The 17,393-nt window shown below is 52.4% G+C and overlaps 1 protein-coding gene across 5 annotated transcripts in view; it reads right to left on the bottom strand.

The window, feature by feature from the left end:
* Positions 1-101: 101 nt before the first annotated feature.
* Positions 102-17,393, bottom strand: part of COBL (cordon-bleu WH2 repeat protein) — a 308,249-nt gene continuing 290,957 nt past the window's right edge. For 4 of the 5 annotated variants that reach the window (XM_061164803.1, XM_061164804.1, XM_061164805.1 and 1 more), the window contains 4 exons: positions 15,040-16,871; positions 13,928-14,047; positions 13,022-13,282; positions 9,702-11,535 (listed from right to left, as the gene is read on the bottom strand). In XM_061164803.1, the coding sequence (XP_061020786.1) occupies positions 11,503-11,535; positions 13,022-13,282; positions 13,928-14,047; positions 15,040-16,871 (2,246 nt within the window). In that variant the 3' untranslated portion in view covers positions 9,702-11,502. Of the gene's footprint in view, positions 1,378-9,701; positions 11,536-13,021; positions 13,283-13,927; positions 14,048-15,039; positions 16,872-17,393 lie in introns of those variants that run through there. The other variant, XM_061164802.1, reaches the window with a different exon arrangement.

Here is a 17,393-nt window from a genome sequence, read left to right as displayed (position 1 = left end):
GGGTTGCAAAGAGTCAGACACGGCTGAGCGACTGAACAACAACAGCAACTCCTTCTACTCTGGGGATAGGGTACCCAGCGGAGCCATGAAATCCACACAAGGACGACAATTTCACTTTATTTGTGGCACTAGAAGACCAACAGTGGAGACAGCATGATGTAAGAGTGATTGCCTGATGCCCTCGCTGCCCAGGAAAGGTGAGGGGCATTCATCAGACAACACACAGCAAGTCCTTCCTACAAGATGCCTGATCTGAAATCACTGTGAAACATACAAACGATCTCATGTATTTGTTGTTTCCTTAAGACAGAAATTTTGTTTCAGGAATTCCTTTAGATTTCTATTAATCTCTTAAAGAGCTTTCTCTACAGCCGTGGTGGACTATCTGTGATAAACACGGGAGACTGAGTGCCCTGGTCTGTGATTCTGGGCGAGCCACTCGCCGGCTGCACCCAGCAGGGAGACCACGCCCACCGCGTGAACTGCCTGCACAGTCGTGATCTGATAGGAGTGACCTTCAGACCCCCAGTCTCCTCCTTCCTGCCCTGGGGAGGACTTCCGAGGCTCCCAGGGCAAGCTCTGGGCTCCGTGCTCAGCCTTCCACGGGAGAGGCCTGTGGCACTTCACAGCCCGCGGGGGGACAGCGTACCACGTGCGCATGCGTCCACTGCAAAGTCCTTCTGAACTCGCCACCGCCACCTGGGGAGAATTTAGACCTGCCCTCCCCAGACATCACGTCTGATTGCTACTCCGCGTGACTGGTTGATTCTTAATAGCTTACTTGGTCAGATCACGGTCTGCAACCCTTCATGAGGTTTTTATCCCAGTTGGAGGAATAAGAATATAATACTTTCATTACTCAGTGAAGTCACATTTGAAAAAGCCTCTCAACTCTTTCTTCTTGCATCAAGTAGCATAAGACATTCAGGTTATTTCATGTACATACTTTCCCTAGAATTCAGAAAGATTTTCAACAACTAAATGGTTTTAACCATCTACATGTGGTAAAAGTCTCAAAGATCCAAAATCGGCCTAAGGCATGATTCTTTCCACTCTGTCCATCAGTATAATTAAGCGTGATGGCCCAGCATTTACAGTCCCATTAACCTGCCAACAAGAATAGTTTATTGGCAACTTTAAGTATTCAGAGGCAAATACATTTCCTTGGCACAAGCCGTGTGGTAGAGCAGCATCCCCATCCGTTTTAACCACAATGCAGGAGCGGAAGTCAAAGAGGCGAGTTTTGGCCTGGAGACGGGAGCTGCCAGATCCTGAAGCCCCCTGGGCGTGGCGCTCATCAGCGTGGCTGTGGGCATCCCTCGGGGGGTCTTTCTGCCACAACTGCATCTTGTCACTGATTCACACAAGCAAGGGCACCTGCGGTGAAGAAAGACCTACTGTTACTCAGGGATGTAGCGGAGTGCAGGGGGCAGGCATCCGGGCGCTGAGGAGCTGTGCACCAATCCCTCCTCGAAATATTCCTCTCCCGTAACAGCCCCCAGTGTTTGTACTGTACCCATCCTACTTACAACCCCAGGGAGAAAGCTCTCAGAAACACAGACATGTCTGAGGGATTTCAGTGACTGGCTCCTGCCTTCAGGAGAGAACGTCTGGAACAACTGCAGGGTCAGATATGTCTGCAGGCCCCTGAGCTTCTCCTAGGATCATCCGCTGCCCCCAGCCCCGTCCTCCTGGAGCTCCCGTCCAGCAGTCTTTCCGTTTCCGAGCTGGTCCCACCCTCTCTGCCTGGGGTGTTTCTCTGTTGCGGATGCCCCCTTTTTTTGCTGGAAAATGAGGACTCCTTCTTTAAGAATGTTCAGACCACCTGGAAGGAAAAGGCACGCTCACTCCAAGTCCTGGGGAGGCCGATCCAATCCCCCCCTGGGCTGTGGGTGACGTGGCCCGCCGTGGTCTCCCAGGCGCGTGTCTCACACTGGAGTGGGGGCTCCAGGGATCACGGCGCCAATCCCCACCTCATCACAGGACGCAGGGCTTGCTGGGCACCAGCAAGTGCAGGGGACCCCAGTGAGTGATCGCAAAGCCGCCCGTTCACCCTGCCACTCCGGGTCCAGGTCTGCAGCCTCCTAGGATGCCCAGCTGCAGAAAATGTGATGGCAGGGTCTTGAAGGACCTATTTCCATGCCTCTGAAGGCCAAGGTGAACAGCATTTCTAAGAAGAGTGACAGGTTCACCTGAAACGGTGTGGAAGGAGATCTGGATTTCTCACCGTGGTTCTGCTGGATTCAGTACATTCGGAAAGTGCTGGCCCCACTTTTCACTGTGTTATCAAAGCGAACATATGAGGACCCAAGTAGATCCCTTACGACGGTAACCACCACCACCACCTAGAATGCTTCCCATGTGCTTCCTGTGTTTTAGGCACCATTTCCAGCCCCGCACAAACCTCATCTCATTAAGGCTTCAGCTCAACCAAATCACAACGCACTATTGCTTTCACCATGGGTACTGCTTCCAATACAAAGATGAGAGAACTGGGGTGCAGAGCGGGTGTCTCGACCCAGACCAAACACTAGTAAGTAGCAACCCCCGGAAGGCTCGCCTGAGCACAGGGCCGGCCGCGGGCCACAACCTTGACTGCACGGCTCAGCCTGCTTGCTTCTCGTGTCTTACACTGGCCCCCGTCTCCCAGACCCATCAGCAGCCCTGTCACTGCAGGCCTGTCATCTGAGAGACGAGATGGCAGGAGACCTGGAGTTTGCAGGCATGGACGGAGGAGACAGGCCCTGCTGATTTGGATGGAGCCCGGGGAACACACACCGTTGGTGTCAAGTGGTCTGACACCCAGGCCAGCTTGGGATGGAGACAGAATTGGGGGCCAGTGGCGTCTGGACGGTGCAGGGTCTGCCAGGGAGAGGTCACAGGACTGACTCCAGGGACAAGTGCAGCCTTGGGGAAAGGAAGAGGCACCGGAAAAAAGACTCAGAACGTGGTTCAGAGGGGCAGGGGGAACGTGCGGGGCGCTTGCCCAGGGAGAGTATAGACAAGGATGCACTCGGTGACTGCAAACAGCACAATGAGATCCAGGGAGTCGAAGGGCAGGAAACGCTAAGAAACTTAATTTTAAAGAGTACATTAGTTATATTTTTCATAGGTTTTTCTTCAAGCTCTAGACAACTTTAGAGGTGAGACACTTCTAACTTCAAAACAAAGGTTTTAATTGTCAGTCTGAAACAGCACAATGAGTTTGCCAAGCAACATCCAAGCAACAGAGAAAACAATATGTGTGTTGGTGCGAAGAAAAACAGATTGAGCCTGTTATTGGAAAATGCAGCCAGCATCCTGTTAATAGTATGCTTATCCCGCTTCCTGACCTTTGAAAACCTGTATAATAAAGGACGCTATTCTTGCGTCCAAGGGCGCCAGCAGCGTTGTGACCTTGACGGGGGCAGTTGTGGGAGTGTCAGGGGGGTGGAGGAGGGGAGTGGATGTTGGGGAAGTGGAGTTGTATGAATGGTCAGGACATCTAGAGGCTACAATGAAGGGGAGGAGAGCAAAGAGCTAGGCAGAGGTGGAGTTGGGTCCTTGGGAGGGATTTTTAAAATGCATATTTACTATTATTGTTTTAATAAGTTAATTGATATATGATATGATAAAATGCAAGCATTTAAAGTGTAAACTTTGATATATTTTGATATACATGTGTATAAACATCACCAGAGATAAGATGATGGATTGGGGTTATTTTACTTTTTTAAATACACTTTTATGTTTTTAAATTCTTTTTTTTTTAATTTAAGTTGAAGGATAGTTAATTTATAATATCATATTAGTTTCAGATGTATAAAACAGTGATTCAGTATTTTCCTAGATTATACTCCGTTTAAAGTTATCATGAAATAGTGGCTGAATTCTCTCTGTGCTGCATAATAGATCCTTACAGTTTATTTCATACACAGTAGTTTTAGCTCTTAATCTCCTACCTGTATCTTGCCCCTCCGCCTTCCTTCTCCCCGCTGGCAACCACTAGTTTGTTCTCTGTATCTGTGAGTTTGTTTCTGTTTTGTTATGTGCATTTGTTTTATTTTTTAGATTTCACATATAAGTGACAACCCAGAGTATTTCTTTCTCTGCTGACTTATTTCACTACAGGGCTTCCCTGATAGCTCAGTTGGTAAAGAATCCACCTGCAATGCAGGTGACCCTGGTTTGATTCCTGGGTCGGGAAGATCCACTGGAGAAGGGATAAGCTGCCCACTCCAGGATTCTTGGGCTTCCCTTGTGGCTCGGCTGGTAAAGAATCCGCCTGCAATGCGGGAGACCTGGATTTGATCCCTGGGTTGGGGAGATTCGCTGGAGAAGGGAATGGCTCCCCGCTCCACACTTCACTAGGCATAATATACTGTAAGTCCGTCTGTGCTGTTGCAAGTAATAGTTTCACTCTTTTCTTTCACTCTTTCAGCTCAGTGGTGGCTCAGATGCTAAAGCGTCTGCCTGCAATTTGGGAGACCTGGGTTTGATCCCTGGGTCAGGAAGATCCCTTGGAGAAGGAAATGGCAACCCACTCCAGTATTCTTGCCTGGAAAATTCCATGGATGGAGAAGCCTGGTAGGCTACAGTCCATGGGGTCGCAGAGAGTTGGACACGACCGAGTGACTTCGCTTTCTTTCACTTTCAGGTCAGCAGTACTCTATTGTACTCTTCCTTGTCCACCACCTGTTGAAGGACACTTAGGTTGCTCCCACATCTTGGCTATTGAAGTGAGTGCTCCTATGACACTGCTGTCGCTGTTCAGTCGCTAAGTCACATCTGACTCTCTGATCCCGAGGACACAGCACGCCAGGCTGCCCTGTGCTTCTCTTTCTCCCGGAGTTCGCTCAGATTCATGTCCACTGAGTGAGTGATGCCATCTGACCAATTTGTCCTCTGTCGCCCTCTTCTCCTCTTGCCTTCAGTCTCTCCCAGCATCAGGATCTTTTCCAATGAGTTGGCTCTTTGCATCAAATGGCCAAAGAATTGGCGCTTCAGGCACAAATCTTTTCAAATTAATGTTTTCATTTCCTTCAGGTATACGTCCAGGAGTAGAACTGCTGGAGCATACGGTAGTTCCACTTTTAGCTTTTAAAGGACTCTCCGTAATGTTTTCTATAGGGGCTGCATCGGTTTACATCCCCACCAACAGTGTGCAAGTCCTCAGCCCCCTTTCAATCCCTCCTCTCCCCAATCCCAATACAACCACTGATATTCTATCTCTACAGAGCAGTTCGTGTTTCCTAGAATTTTATATAAATGGAACAATCTATTATGTACTTTATTTCTTGGCTGGCTTCTTTCACTCAGCATAGTTGTTTTGTGATTTACCTCTGGGTTGTTGCTTGTACATTCTTTTTGCTGCTGGGAAGTGATCCATTGTAGGGATACACTGGTTTTGCATCTGGGTTGGGCAAGTCTCAGGCAGGGGGTGCCCTCTCCTTCTCTGGTAAATGGGGTGATGGGGTCTGTATTACAGGGCACCTCCACTTCCCCCCACGAGGCTTGTGCTCCTCCTCACAGCACCGCCAGCAGCCCCACAACACAAAGCATCAAGAGACACCCCACTCGCTGTGGCCACCGACAGCCTGGCCCCACGGCAGAAGCGCCTTGCAGAGGGCAGTCCAAGTTGCTACGAGAGATCTCCCAGGACACAGGAGGGTGGGTGGGAGCGTGGCCCAGTGAGGGGAGTTAGAGGGCAGGTGAGTAAAGCAAGGGGACCGCACATGCCCTGCTCTCCTGGCAGTGACCCGGGTGCTGCCAGTGCGGGGGCTCTGGGCTGGCAGCGTTTGAATCTCTGGCTGGCTGAAGGCCTAGAAGGAGCGCTCATCACCAGTAATAGCAACATGATGGCCGAAGCCAGATTTTCACAGTTCTCAGCAAACTAAAAAAAAAAAAGTTGGGAAGGAAAAGTCCTGAACTTTGGTGTCAAAGGGGAAATTGCAGGTCAGCACTAAGAAGCTTTGGCTTGGACAATTCAGTGAGAGACAGCTTGGCAACAGAATTGGCCACAAGGTAGCAAAGCCATGCTGATGGCCACTAGGGTCAACCCAAGCTTAAGCCACCTTGCTAAGGAAGGGAGGAGTCAGCTGCTGAGTGTCTGCTCACAGGACCAGGGGACCTGCCCTAGGGCGGGTGTGACCAAATTCAGGAGGGGAGACCACCCTCCGTCCCCTCCCTGGCAAGGGGACAAGGGCATGCTGCAGAGAGAAAAGCTCTAGAAGGGTCCCTGGTATCCCTAAGTTTTCACGCTTCCTAAGAGATTCCGTCTTAGTTTGGTTGGACAAGAAGAAAAACAATGAAGGACAAAACTTGCAGTCTGAGGCCAAGCCAGAAAGCTGTAAAAAATATCCAAGCATCATTTTGCTTCCATGTCTGCCAAGGAAAATGAAATTTATATGGCAAAAGGTGAAATGAACCGCGATGACAGAACTGATGCTCAGAGCGAGGGCAGGGGAGAAGCTGTCGGGGAGCAGCGGGGTTCTCTGTTCCGACTGCCAGCTTCCCACCTGGACAGATCAGTTCCTGGGCACTCGTGGATGCCCGAGGGAGTCAGTCAAGCAGCTGTGCAGAAGGGGAGTAGGACCCCTGGAGGAAACCTGGAGATGCCCAGAACTCATCTTATTTTCCAGAGAAGAAGGTGGCTTCTTCTAGCTTGATGTGGATTCTTGGCAAGTTGATGATGATTACAAAATGAATGAGTTCTGAGTGCAGGGAGCCTAAGTTGCACTGTGCCACTGGTCTGGAGAGTCAGGTGATATGGTGGCAGAAGATGCCCACTGCCTCTCCATTCTCCCAAAAGATAGTTACTGAGCAACCACTCCGTGTTGGGGGCTGTGCAAAGCCCTGGGACCTGCTGGAGCTCACAGCGTGGCAGGAGAGCAGGCATCATGCAGACGTTACACAGATCATTACTGAGATTAGACTGTGATGTGATTATGCAGGGAAATGAGGTAATGCTCTGACGGGTCCCTTCTCCAAACAGGAGGCAGGGGAAGACTTCCTGGGGCCTTGGAGTTAACTCAGGAACATGCAGGAATTAGTTGGCAAAACTAGAAGGTGAAACCTTTTCCTTTAAGGAAGAGGAAACAGCATCCTCAGGGGTCACTCAGCAGGTAGCCTGTGATGACAGACCCCCCCCCCCACCCCCGGGTTCTACCTGTAGGAAAAAGAGGTCACCTGAAAGGTCTGCAACAGGCAGGATGGTCACAAGGAGGCAAAGACAGAGCTGGCCTGTCTGTTCCTCTGAACTATTCCAACCTAACCGGAACACATCGAAGGTCTACACTGCGCTTGCTGAGCCCAGTGTGGGACGGGGTGTGGGCGGCTGATGGTTCTCAGAACTTGGGTTCTCTCCCCACAAGTGAAGGGGCTCTGGCTTTAGGAGAACAGACGCTTGCTGTTGCTTTTCTGTGCTGGCTCCAGGTCCCCGGGCGCTGATGTCATGTCAGGAGCCTAATCACTTCTCCCGGGGTCTGCTGCCAAGACCAAGCGCCAGGACACACGTGTGGTCTGACTCGGTTAATTCCCGAGGCGGGAAATGCACACCTGGGAGGACCCAGCCAGGGCGGGGACGTCCTGGGACCTGGTGAGGCATTCCCAGAGGCTGGCCGCCCGGGCTGGCCTGCCTTGACGTGGTGAAGGCTGGGGACAAGGTCGCAGGACACCTGTGCCCCACCTTCCCATCTGTGGGCTAGAAGCTGCAGCATTCCCACCTAGGAGTGTAACTGAGGAGATGCTCGCTCTTGGCCCTCCATGGAGGACTGCTGGGACACACAAAGGAAAGGCCTTGGGGCTTTTACCAGGTCCCTCACTTTGGGAGATGTCCCTAAGGCCAAGGACAGACCCCACATTCTCTCTTTCTCTACTCCTGGTTGATAACCCAGGGGCAAAGACAATGCTTCATTCATGTCTCTATCGTGAGCAGCTACTGCGATCCTGGACTCTGGTGGGTTCTCAGGAAATGCTTGTGGATGAATGGCTGGATGTGTGAATGTTTTAAATATAAACATGGATTAAAAGGGCACTTGCTGTCCATCCCAGGACCTCTGAAAGGATGCATTCAAAACAGACCAACAAAGGCTGTCCGACCGGATGGGCACAGTTTCACCATGAATATGAATTCAGGATGGAGTGGAAGGCAGAAGTGGACCCTGGGTGGGGGGAGGCGCAGTCCAGGGTCTAAGCCTCGCGCTCAAGATGGGAGAAGCATGTCTCCTGCGGATGGGGCGGCAGATGGAGCAGAGCCAAGGATGCCGTCACCTGGGGCTGGAGGGAAGGCAGAGCAGGTGTGGCTCTGACACTCACAGACACAGAGGCAGAGTGTTCAATACACACCGTGGAGGGAGGCAAATGGATTTCCAATCGCCTTGAAAAATGGCCAACTCACTTCTAAGGGGATGATTCCTCCTACATCAAAGCTAGCCTTTTGTCTTTTATCATAAGCAGCATCACTGCCAGCACAAAACGTGTTCAAAGAGGGTGAGTCACTGTGCCTGTGTTTAGCAGTAAGAGTCTGGTCCCTGAGAACCCTCCCAGCACGGTCACGTGCCCTGCTTGTACTGGAGGAGGACACGGGTGGCCTCAGGCACTGCAGCCCCTCACACTACCCGGCAGAGGAGGGAGCACCCTCAGTCCAGGATGCTCTCCTTGCTACATGCATCCTGAAGCATCACTGAACACCCAGGACTAGCAGTGTCTGCTCATACTGAGAACCCACGGACAGCACAGCCCACATGGCTTGAGTCCCGGAGCCTGGCACTTAGCATCTTTTCCTCAAGGTTATGCAACCAAAAGCCCAAAAGGTGAAAGAAGGCTGAAGAGGCAAAGCTCAAGTGACTTGAGAAGCAAGTGTCAGAACATGTACGAAAGTGCATCTCATGCAAAGTCACAGAGACCTCCGTGGCCCACGCCCGGAGAGAAGTGCTGCCTCACCAGGCTCCTCGGAAGTCAGCTGAATTGCATCATGTCCCCTGGTGTCACAGGTCTGCTGCTCCACACCAACGGTGGGGCAAGCCGCTTGAAAAGGAGGTCAGGTGTGTACCTCTAGCAGGACAACCACTGGTTCCAGGTGAGGCCGGTCTGTCTTAGCTGCCCTGTGCGTCCCTGATGGAGGCTGAGCTGAGGCTGCGGGGTGGATGGACAGTCCTGACTTCCTAAGTCACGTGTCCTTCAGGGCTTATAAGAATGGGAGATGCAGACTGCCAGTGGAGAAGTCTGGATCACTGTGCAGAGCACTGACACAGTCCTGTCACTCAGCCATGAGGCCTCCAGGTCAGGTGTGGGGCATTGGGCGGACAAACGGTCAGGGTCTCCCAGGTTGTCCTCACCCTCTCCTCTGGGGCCTGGCTGTCAGTCTAGGGGCATCTCTTAACTGCTCTGGGCATCAAAATCTCAGATACACCAGACTCACTGCCTCAGCCCTTCCAGGATGGATAAGGCAGGTCTGAGCACTTAGATTAATCCAAGAAACAAATAAAACACGGGCTTCTGACTGCCTTGTTAAGCAGCTGCTAGGAAGCTGAAATGGTGATGAGCAACAGCCAGGCCTGGGCCTCCCATGGCTCTTTCTGCTAGCCCCCCAGGCTGTGTTGCTTGCTGTGTGGATACACACCCTCCCTGCATCCCCACCTACCACCCAGCAGGTCCCACCTGGCCCCAGCCCTTTCTACCACTACCCTTGCATTTTCCCCCACTTTCTTTCCCATAGCACAAATAGCTTCCTCTGCTTTTTTTTTTTTTTCCTTCCTTTCTGGAAGGCCCTTGTGCACACTCTAAGAGACAGAAAGCCTGAGGCTCAAGGTGGCATGGGTGGCAAGATTTCTCTCGGTCCTATTTCTTAGGACTCCTGCCAGATGGGGGGAGAGGAGTAACTATCTGAAACCATCCAAAGTCAGTCAATGAGAATATGAGTATAGGAGAAATGAGTACAGCCTTCATATTCAGCATTATTCAAACTGTATCAAAAGCTCAAATGATACAGATAACGATCTCAAACCTCAATGGAAAGTGATTTGGTAAAATTGCAGATTTGTAGGCTCAAACCTCTGAAAAATCTACAACCACAGGATGCAGATGTCTTGTGGATCTCACTCTGAAAACAATGTTTTTATAAACTCAAACTTGTTCCCAGGGACCAGCTGAACCATCAAGGTTGATAACTGGCTGTGTTGCTTTGGATTTTCTGGGAACCGCTGGCAGTTTCTTTCTTTGAACTGTAGCTGATTTACAGTATTGTGTTAGCTTCAGGTGTGCGACAAAGCGACTCAGGAATGTGTGTGTGTGAGTGTGTGTGTGTGTGAGTGTGTGAGAGTGTGAGTGTGTGTGTGAGCATGTATGTGTGAGTGTGAATGTGTGTGTAAGAGTGTGTGAGTGTGAGAGTGTGTAAGTGTGAGCGTGTGTGAATGTGTGTAAGAGTGTGTGTGTGTGTGAGCGTGTGTGTGTGTGAGTGTGAATGTGTGTGAGTGTGTGTGTTTCTGTGTGTGTGTATGTGTGTGTGAGCGTGTGTGTGTCTAAGAGTGTGTGTGTGTATACGAGCATGTGTGTGTGTGTGTGTGAGTGTGCGAGTGTGTAAGCGTGCATGAGTGTGAGTGTGTGAGTGTGTGTGTAAGTGTGTGTGTGAGCGTGTGTGAGTGTGTGTGTGTGAGCGTGTGAGTGTGTGTATGTGTGTGAGTGTGAGCGTGTGTGTGTCTAAGAGTGTGAGTGTGTGAGTGTGAGTGTATACGAGCGTGTGTGTGTGTGTGTGAGTGTGTGAGCATGCGTGTGAGTGTGTGAGTGTAAGTGTGAGTGTGTGTGAGTGTGTGAGTGCTTTCTCAGGTACTTCAGTCGTATCCAACTCTTTGAGACCCGTGGACTGTAGCCCGCCAGGCTCCTGTGTCCGTGGGATTCTCCAGGCAAGAACACTGGAGTGTGCTGCCATGCCGTCCTCCAGGGCATCTTCCCGACCCAGGGATCGAACCCGCATCTCCTGCATTGTGGGTGGACTCTTTACCGCTGAGTCAGCAGGGCCTCCCACCACGGCTGCTTTCTCGGATTGTTTTTGACTCTATGCTCCGCTCCGTGTGCTCTGCACTGAGCCCTTGTTGATCGCCTATTTTACACACAGCAGTGTGTATACGTGGGTCTCAAACTCCCAGCCCCCACTTTCCCCTTTGGAACCATGTTTGTTTTCTATGTCTGTGTATCTGTTTATGTTTTGTAAATAAGTTCACTTGTGTCCTTTTTTTTTTTTTTTAGATTTGGCATATGTGATATCCATACAATATTTGTCTTTCTTTATCTGAATTACTTAGTATGATAAGTGAAGATCCCATTCATGTTGTGCAGTTGGCATTGTTTCATTCTTTTCTATAGCTGAGTAGTATTCCAGTGTTATATGTACCACATTTTCTTTATCCATCCATCTGTTGATCTTAAGTTGCTTCCAAGTCTTGGTAATTGTAAATAGTGCTGCTCTGAACATTTGGGTGCACATATCTTTTTGAATTAGAGTTTTTGTCTTTTCCAGATACATGCTCAGGAGTGGGGATGCTGAATCATATGGTAGTTCTATTTTTTAAAAAAAAAAAATGTTAAAAAACATTTTTTAAGGGAACTCTATACTCTTCTGCACAGTGGCTACACTAGTTTATATTCCCACCAACAGGGTAAGAGGGTTCCCTTTCCTCCACACCCTCTCCAGCATTTGTTTTTTGTGGACTTTCTGATGTTGGCCATTCTGACCCATGACTGGCCTTTACTTTCAATTTGATGTTGAGACATGGATGGAGGAGAGAGCTTACCTCAGGTTTGAATTACAGAACTGTCTTCATCAGCATCCACAAGGTCTAACTGTTAGGACCCTGATTTAGCCTTTCACCCCAATGTCTTCACTTTTCCCTCAGTTCATGTACTAAAGCACTAAGCTCATCAATATATAAATTATAGAGAAATGGAAACAAGTAAAAAGCAAACTCAAAGCCCTCAATACTTTTAACTGCCCCCACCCCCAACTCCCCCCAACCCCGCATCCAGAGGACAGGCTGACATCCAAGGCCACAGGGTTAAGTACAGTTTCTTTTTCCAGCATCCTGAGGCAGGGCTGAGCTCTCGGTAAATGGAGTGCCCTTGGCATTCTCCCTAGCTGATGTCCTGGGTCCCTGTTAGGGCCACGGAGCACAGCGGGGGACACCTCTCCAGCACCAGGGACATGCTCTGGGGCCGACCCGAGAGATGTGACCGGGCCCCAGGGAGGCTCCCGGTCACTGTGCTAGGGCTACTCCAGCCCAGGCTGACACAGCACCCCTGGCCACACTGAGGACCACCTCCCCTACCCTCCTTGCCGCCCTAGGCTCCTGGCTGGAAATTTTCAGCAGTGCCGGCCCCCTCCCTGGGAGTGGCTCACCCCTCTCATGGGCCAGCTGCTCCCCTTCATTCTGAGGGCCGTCTGTGCCCACCGGGTCCAGCCCTATGTGACCAAGGCCAAGTTACTCAGGTTTTCTGAGCCTCATTCACTTTTTACATAAAATGAGAATAATCATAGTACTGACCTCTTCAGGGACATGTGAGGACTTAAGCTTAGGATCTGGAAATGATCTCTCAGAAAGTAATATCTGTCACCACCTCCCTATGATTAGCCTAACTCCCCTCTCACTAGAAATGGGCAGGGAAAGAACATCAGTCCAATCACAGAATCATTTTGGAGTTAAAGCAGATCTCAAAACCTACCTAATCAAAGTCTTTGAAATTTGGGAACCCTACTTTGGACCCCAGAAAATCCACTACTTTCAGGGACCAGGTAGGTGATATGTACAGACCAAGCAGAAGGCAGGATAGAGCAGAAACTGCAGAAAAACCAGAAATGTGTGCTCCACCCAAGGGACTGCAAAAACAGTAATTTTCCAAACGAATGCTGTCGCCTGGACCCCGACCTGACCTAGGGCCCTGCAGGATGTGCCCCAGATGGGCAGAAGGCGGGCGGGGGCGGAGGGGTTTGGGGTGACCTGGGCCCCCCTGCAGCCCGCGGGAGCGCGCACGCCTCGTCTCACACCCTCACCTTCCTCAGCCTTGCGGCTCCGGTGCCGGAGCGGATGGCATCCATCAAGGCCTGTCTGGCGTCCACCGGCTTGCTGACCGGCCCCGCGCTAGACCTCGATGCTGACCAGGATGAGGTGGGCGCCGGGGCAGCCGGAGCGGGTGGGGGCGGCGGCAGCTGGGACTGGACCCCAAGGTCTGCCACCCGCGAGGAGTCCGGCCCCTGTGCAGACAGCGCGGCATCGCGGAGGCTCTGGAGCTCCTCAGAGGCAGAGGACGTGACCTAGCAACGAGACAGTGAAATGACAGGGTCCCAAATGTCCTTTCCGAGAGGCAGCGCTTTTCAGACCCTGAAAAAACCCAGGGGCCGTGTCTGCTCCCCATCCTGGGGCTCTCCATCAGGCCACTTACTGCTGGCAGGGGGCAGGGCTGCCTACTGAGACCCCTGCCCTCCTGCCTCACCCGGGCCTGCCTGGACAGACCCCGAGGCTGCACGCAGCAACAGCCCATCGGTGGGAAGGACCCCTCCTCCAAACACAGAGCAGAAGGTGCCCACCCGGGTTTTCCTCGGATTCTGGCTGCAGAAGGTGCATGACCCTGTCCCCGAGCTCCAGTCCTGGCGGTCCTGTGACTGTATCAGACCAGCCCCAGCAGGGAGCAACTCCATCCTGGAGCTGAGTGGCTCACGCCTCTGCTGCTGGCTGACCCAGCCCTGAAGCCACGCTCAGTGTCCTGGGAATGTGGGAAGTGAGGGCACTGGTGCGCAGGAAAAACTGGTGTTCAGGAGAGGCTGGCCTCAGGGCCTCTCCCGCGGCCGGGCTGGCAACTCCAGTGATGACTTAGCATCGCTTAGGGAATTGGAGGGTCGCCCTGGCTTTTGCAGTTCTCTGGGGGTCACTGCGGGTGGGTGTGGGGGGCCCCCTCTCACCTTCCTCAGGCTGCAGGTCCCGCTGTGGCCGCGTATGGCCGCCAGGAGGGCTGAACGCTCACAGTCCGCCTCAGTGTAGGACGGTTTCTTTGGCCCTCCCTTTGAGCTGGGTTCTGGAGTCTAGAACATTTATTAATGACGTCAACTCCTATCACTTAGGTGATGGGGAAATGATGACTACAAGGCAGTACACAAGAAAGCCCATAGTTACCAGGTCAGGCCTACAGGGTCAGTTTTATCATCCCTGTCTGTTGGAAGGTAGAATTTTCAAGGTGCAGGTCTGGATTGACCTTACACTATACAAAAATTAAGGGGCTTCCCTGGTGGCTCAGCTAGAACCTGCCTGGCAATGCAGGAGATGCAGGTTTGATCCCTGGGTGGGGAAGATCCCCTGGAGAAGGGAATACCCACTCCAGTACTCTTGCCTGGGAAATCCCATGGACAGAGGAGCCTGGTGGACTACAGTCCATGGGCTCACAGTCAGACATGATTGAGTGACTAAACAACAGCAACAAAATACAGAAATCAAAAGCTATGTATTTGGGGAGGCACGGGGTGATCACCCTCCCCAAATGTCATCTCCCTCTTTCCTCAGTGGCAAAATGAAGGAAACAGTTTCTAATCGTCAGTGTCAAGGTAGCTGTTAAATAACATTTGCAAGGTGATGAATTCCTACATGGAGGGCAGGTGTCATAAAAATTTCCTCAAGGCTTCAGCCCACCACTGCTGAAAATGCAGGGTGATGGGGGGCAGGGCCTCAGCCTGACTCTCCATCTCCCCCTCCAGGCTCAAAGACCAGTTATGGATGATTCCTCCCCCTCCCTCCACTCCCCCATGCCCACACAAGAACTGTGGATTGCTGGCACCTCTCCCCAGGGCAGTCAAGAGCCTTAAAGGCAGTGTGGGCAAACCAAAGTCATCAGTTTTGTCTCCTTAGTGGTTCTATTCAAACAACTCCACAGGCAGGGAGACAGCAATCCAGGTAAAATTAAGCCCATGCAGTCACCCGCATCCCTAGCCTGGTCCTCCTCCTCTGATGTCACCTAAGGTCTGTGTCTGGGTGGGTGTGGGGGAGAGGCGTCTCTGAGGCAGAAGCCCACCAATAACTTCACCTTGCGGAGCCTGTCCTTGCCTCCCGCCGAGTGGATGGCCTCCATCAAGGCGCTGTGCAGGGATGTGTCTTTCGGAGCTGGCCTCTGGACCACAGGCCTGAATTTCTTCTTTGGCCCGAAGATGCTGGCTGGCAGAGTACCATCAGCTTCAAGTACACCTGTGCTTAACAAACTGGGCTTTTCCTCCCGTGGTGGAGGCTCCTGTCCAGCCCGGCCGTTTGTATCTGACACTCTTGGAGAGCAAGGAGGCTCGCTGTGGGTGGGGGCCCACCGGGAGCCGTTCACCAGGGTGCTGCCGGAAGTCTGATCACCTCCTGAGCGAGGGTGTGAGGGGCTCAAGCCGTCAGACTTGCACTGGGGGTCGGATGCAGAGTCGGTGCTGTGGGTCCTTGTGCTCCGCTCCCCACTGAGACCACAGCTCTGCCCCACAGGAGCCTGGTCCCTTTGGGCAGCTCTGACTAGTGACCCCCGGGGATTTCCGTGGATGCCAGGAGGGTAGTCTTGAGCAGACAGCTTCCCGTAAGGACTGCTGACCTGCCATCCAGGAGGGGGTCCTGCCGTGGATTCCTGCCCCTCACGACGAATGCCCGTGCCTGGGTTTGGGCTGGGGGTGGTACCGTCCTTCACCACAGGAGGCGCTATCGCCGGCTCTGGTGCTGTGCCTTCACATGTCCTCTGGGGGTTATCCTGTCCCCTCCCCAAGTCACTGTGGGCTTTCGGGGCCCCTATCCGCTTGGCAATAGCAGAGGCCATGTACTGACTGGACGTTCTCCTCTGAGGTTTGAGAAATGGGACTTCCGCGGTGCTACCTGCTGGCACTTGGAGGGGACGAGCAGCTGCCGGGGGTGGCCGGCTTCTCCCCTCCCCCAGAGCTCTCCCGTCTTCTGAGCGGGGGGACTGGGGCCCGGGCAATGTTACCTGGGGGTCTGGGGAGGTGGGCCCGCCTCTCAGTCTGCTTTCCTGAGGTTGCGGATTTGTGGGGGTGGTGGGGGTGGGGGTCCTCCTGGGCCCCTCCGTGGGCCGGCCAGAGTGCTTCTCTATAGAATTGGATCTCCAGAATTCTTTGACTTTTCCAATGGGTGGGGTTTCTGCCTCCAGAGTGGGCGATGAGGGAACTACAGTCCTGCCGGCATGCGCGTGGGGGCTCACCAGGTTCCCCAGTTCATCAATCTTAATGGCACCCATGGAGAGGGATGCCCCCCGGTCGTAGCATTTCATCTCTGACTTCGGAGGGACAATTTTATAAGTTGTGAGTCCATATTTAAGGCCATAACTCCCCGCTGGGAGTTGGCCTCGTTGATGCCATGGCGGTAGTGTTGAGATATTACTTTTACCATCACTTGCCTTTTCCTTCCCCAGCTGCGGGATCACCCTCCCGGGGGCTGGGGTCTTCCCGCTGTGAGCAGGGCCAGGCACCCTGCCTTCCTCCTTCCCATTCAAGTGGTGAGTGTGAAGCGCTGAAGCAGAACTCGCCTTGGGCTCCATCTTACTGGGATCCACCTCCTTCCAGGTGTTGGTCAAGGCTGAGCCTTCTCTCTCAGGCTCCTGGGAAGGAGGTGGTGAGCTGGGCCCTGCTGCCCACCTCTGCCTGTGCTGCTGGGGGCACTCGGCCTGGCAGGGTGGTGGCTGAGCCTTACTGTCGGCCGTGCTCCCCAAGTCGAAGGAGCCAGCATTGTTGTTTCTATTGGAAAACACGCCTGAGTCCACGGGGTCATCGAGAACTTCCCCTATGAACGTCACCGGGATTGCCTCAGAGTCACCATGGGGGATGGACATGCCGTGTACAGAGTTGCCGAGCGAGCTTGTGTCAGCTTCGTAGCTTTCTTCCATTTCTGCAAAGAAGCACAACTCAGGTCACAGGCAGAGCCCACTTGGATGGTTCTGATGCCCCTTAACCAGTGAAATCCCACCCTGATTTTCATCTCCGAGGGTCCTTTGGTGAAAGTTATTTAGTGTCATTTGGGTTGTCATCTACACATGCCCAGAGCCAGTCTCAGCGCACAGGACCCAGTCAAGGACCTGTCTGCAGATTCATGATGCCTTGAGGGCAGGCCCTGAGGTACCACATTTTGCCAGTATCTTTACTTACAAATTGATGCTGAAGTCCAAGCCCTCAGTAACACCACCTCAGAGCTGGGTGGGAAGGTGGATTGGGATTTTTACTTTCCTCTTGATATGGTTCACAAGGAGCACCACAGAATCTATGGCTCAAGGTGCTCTTGTTCTGCTTCCCAAGAGGCAGGTAACAATGCCTTGAGCCCCCATGAATTAGCTCTAAAGGACACAGTGGGCCTGCAGGCAGGGTCTGAGGGACAGACCAAGGTTGACAAAGGTTTCTTAGCTCTGTCAACCCC

The sequence above is a fragment of the Dama dama genome, chromosome 18 (genome assembly GCF_033118175.1).
Source record: "Dama dama isolate Ldn47 chromosome 18, ASM3311817v1, whole genome shotgun sequence".
Taxonomy (NCBI): domain Eukaryota; kingdom Metazoa; phylum Chordata; class Mammalia; order Artiodactyla; family Cervidae; genus Dama; species Dama dama.
The sequence above is the reverse complement of the archived record's forward strand: the minus strand, read 5'-3'. Positions and strand labels throughout refer to the sequence as shown.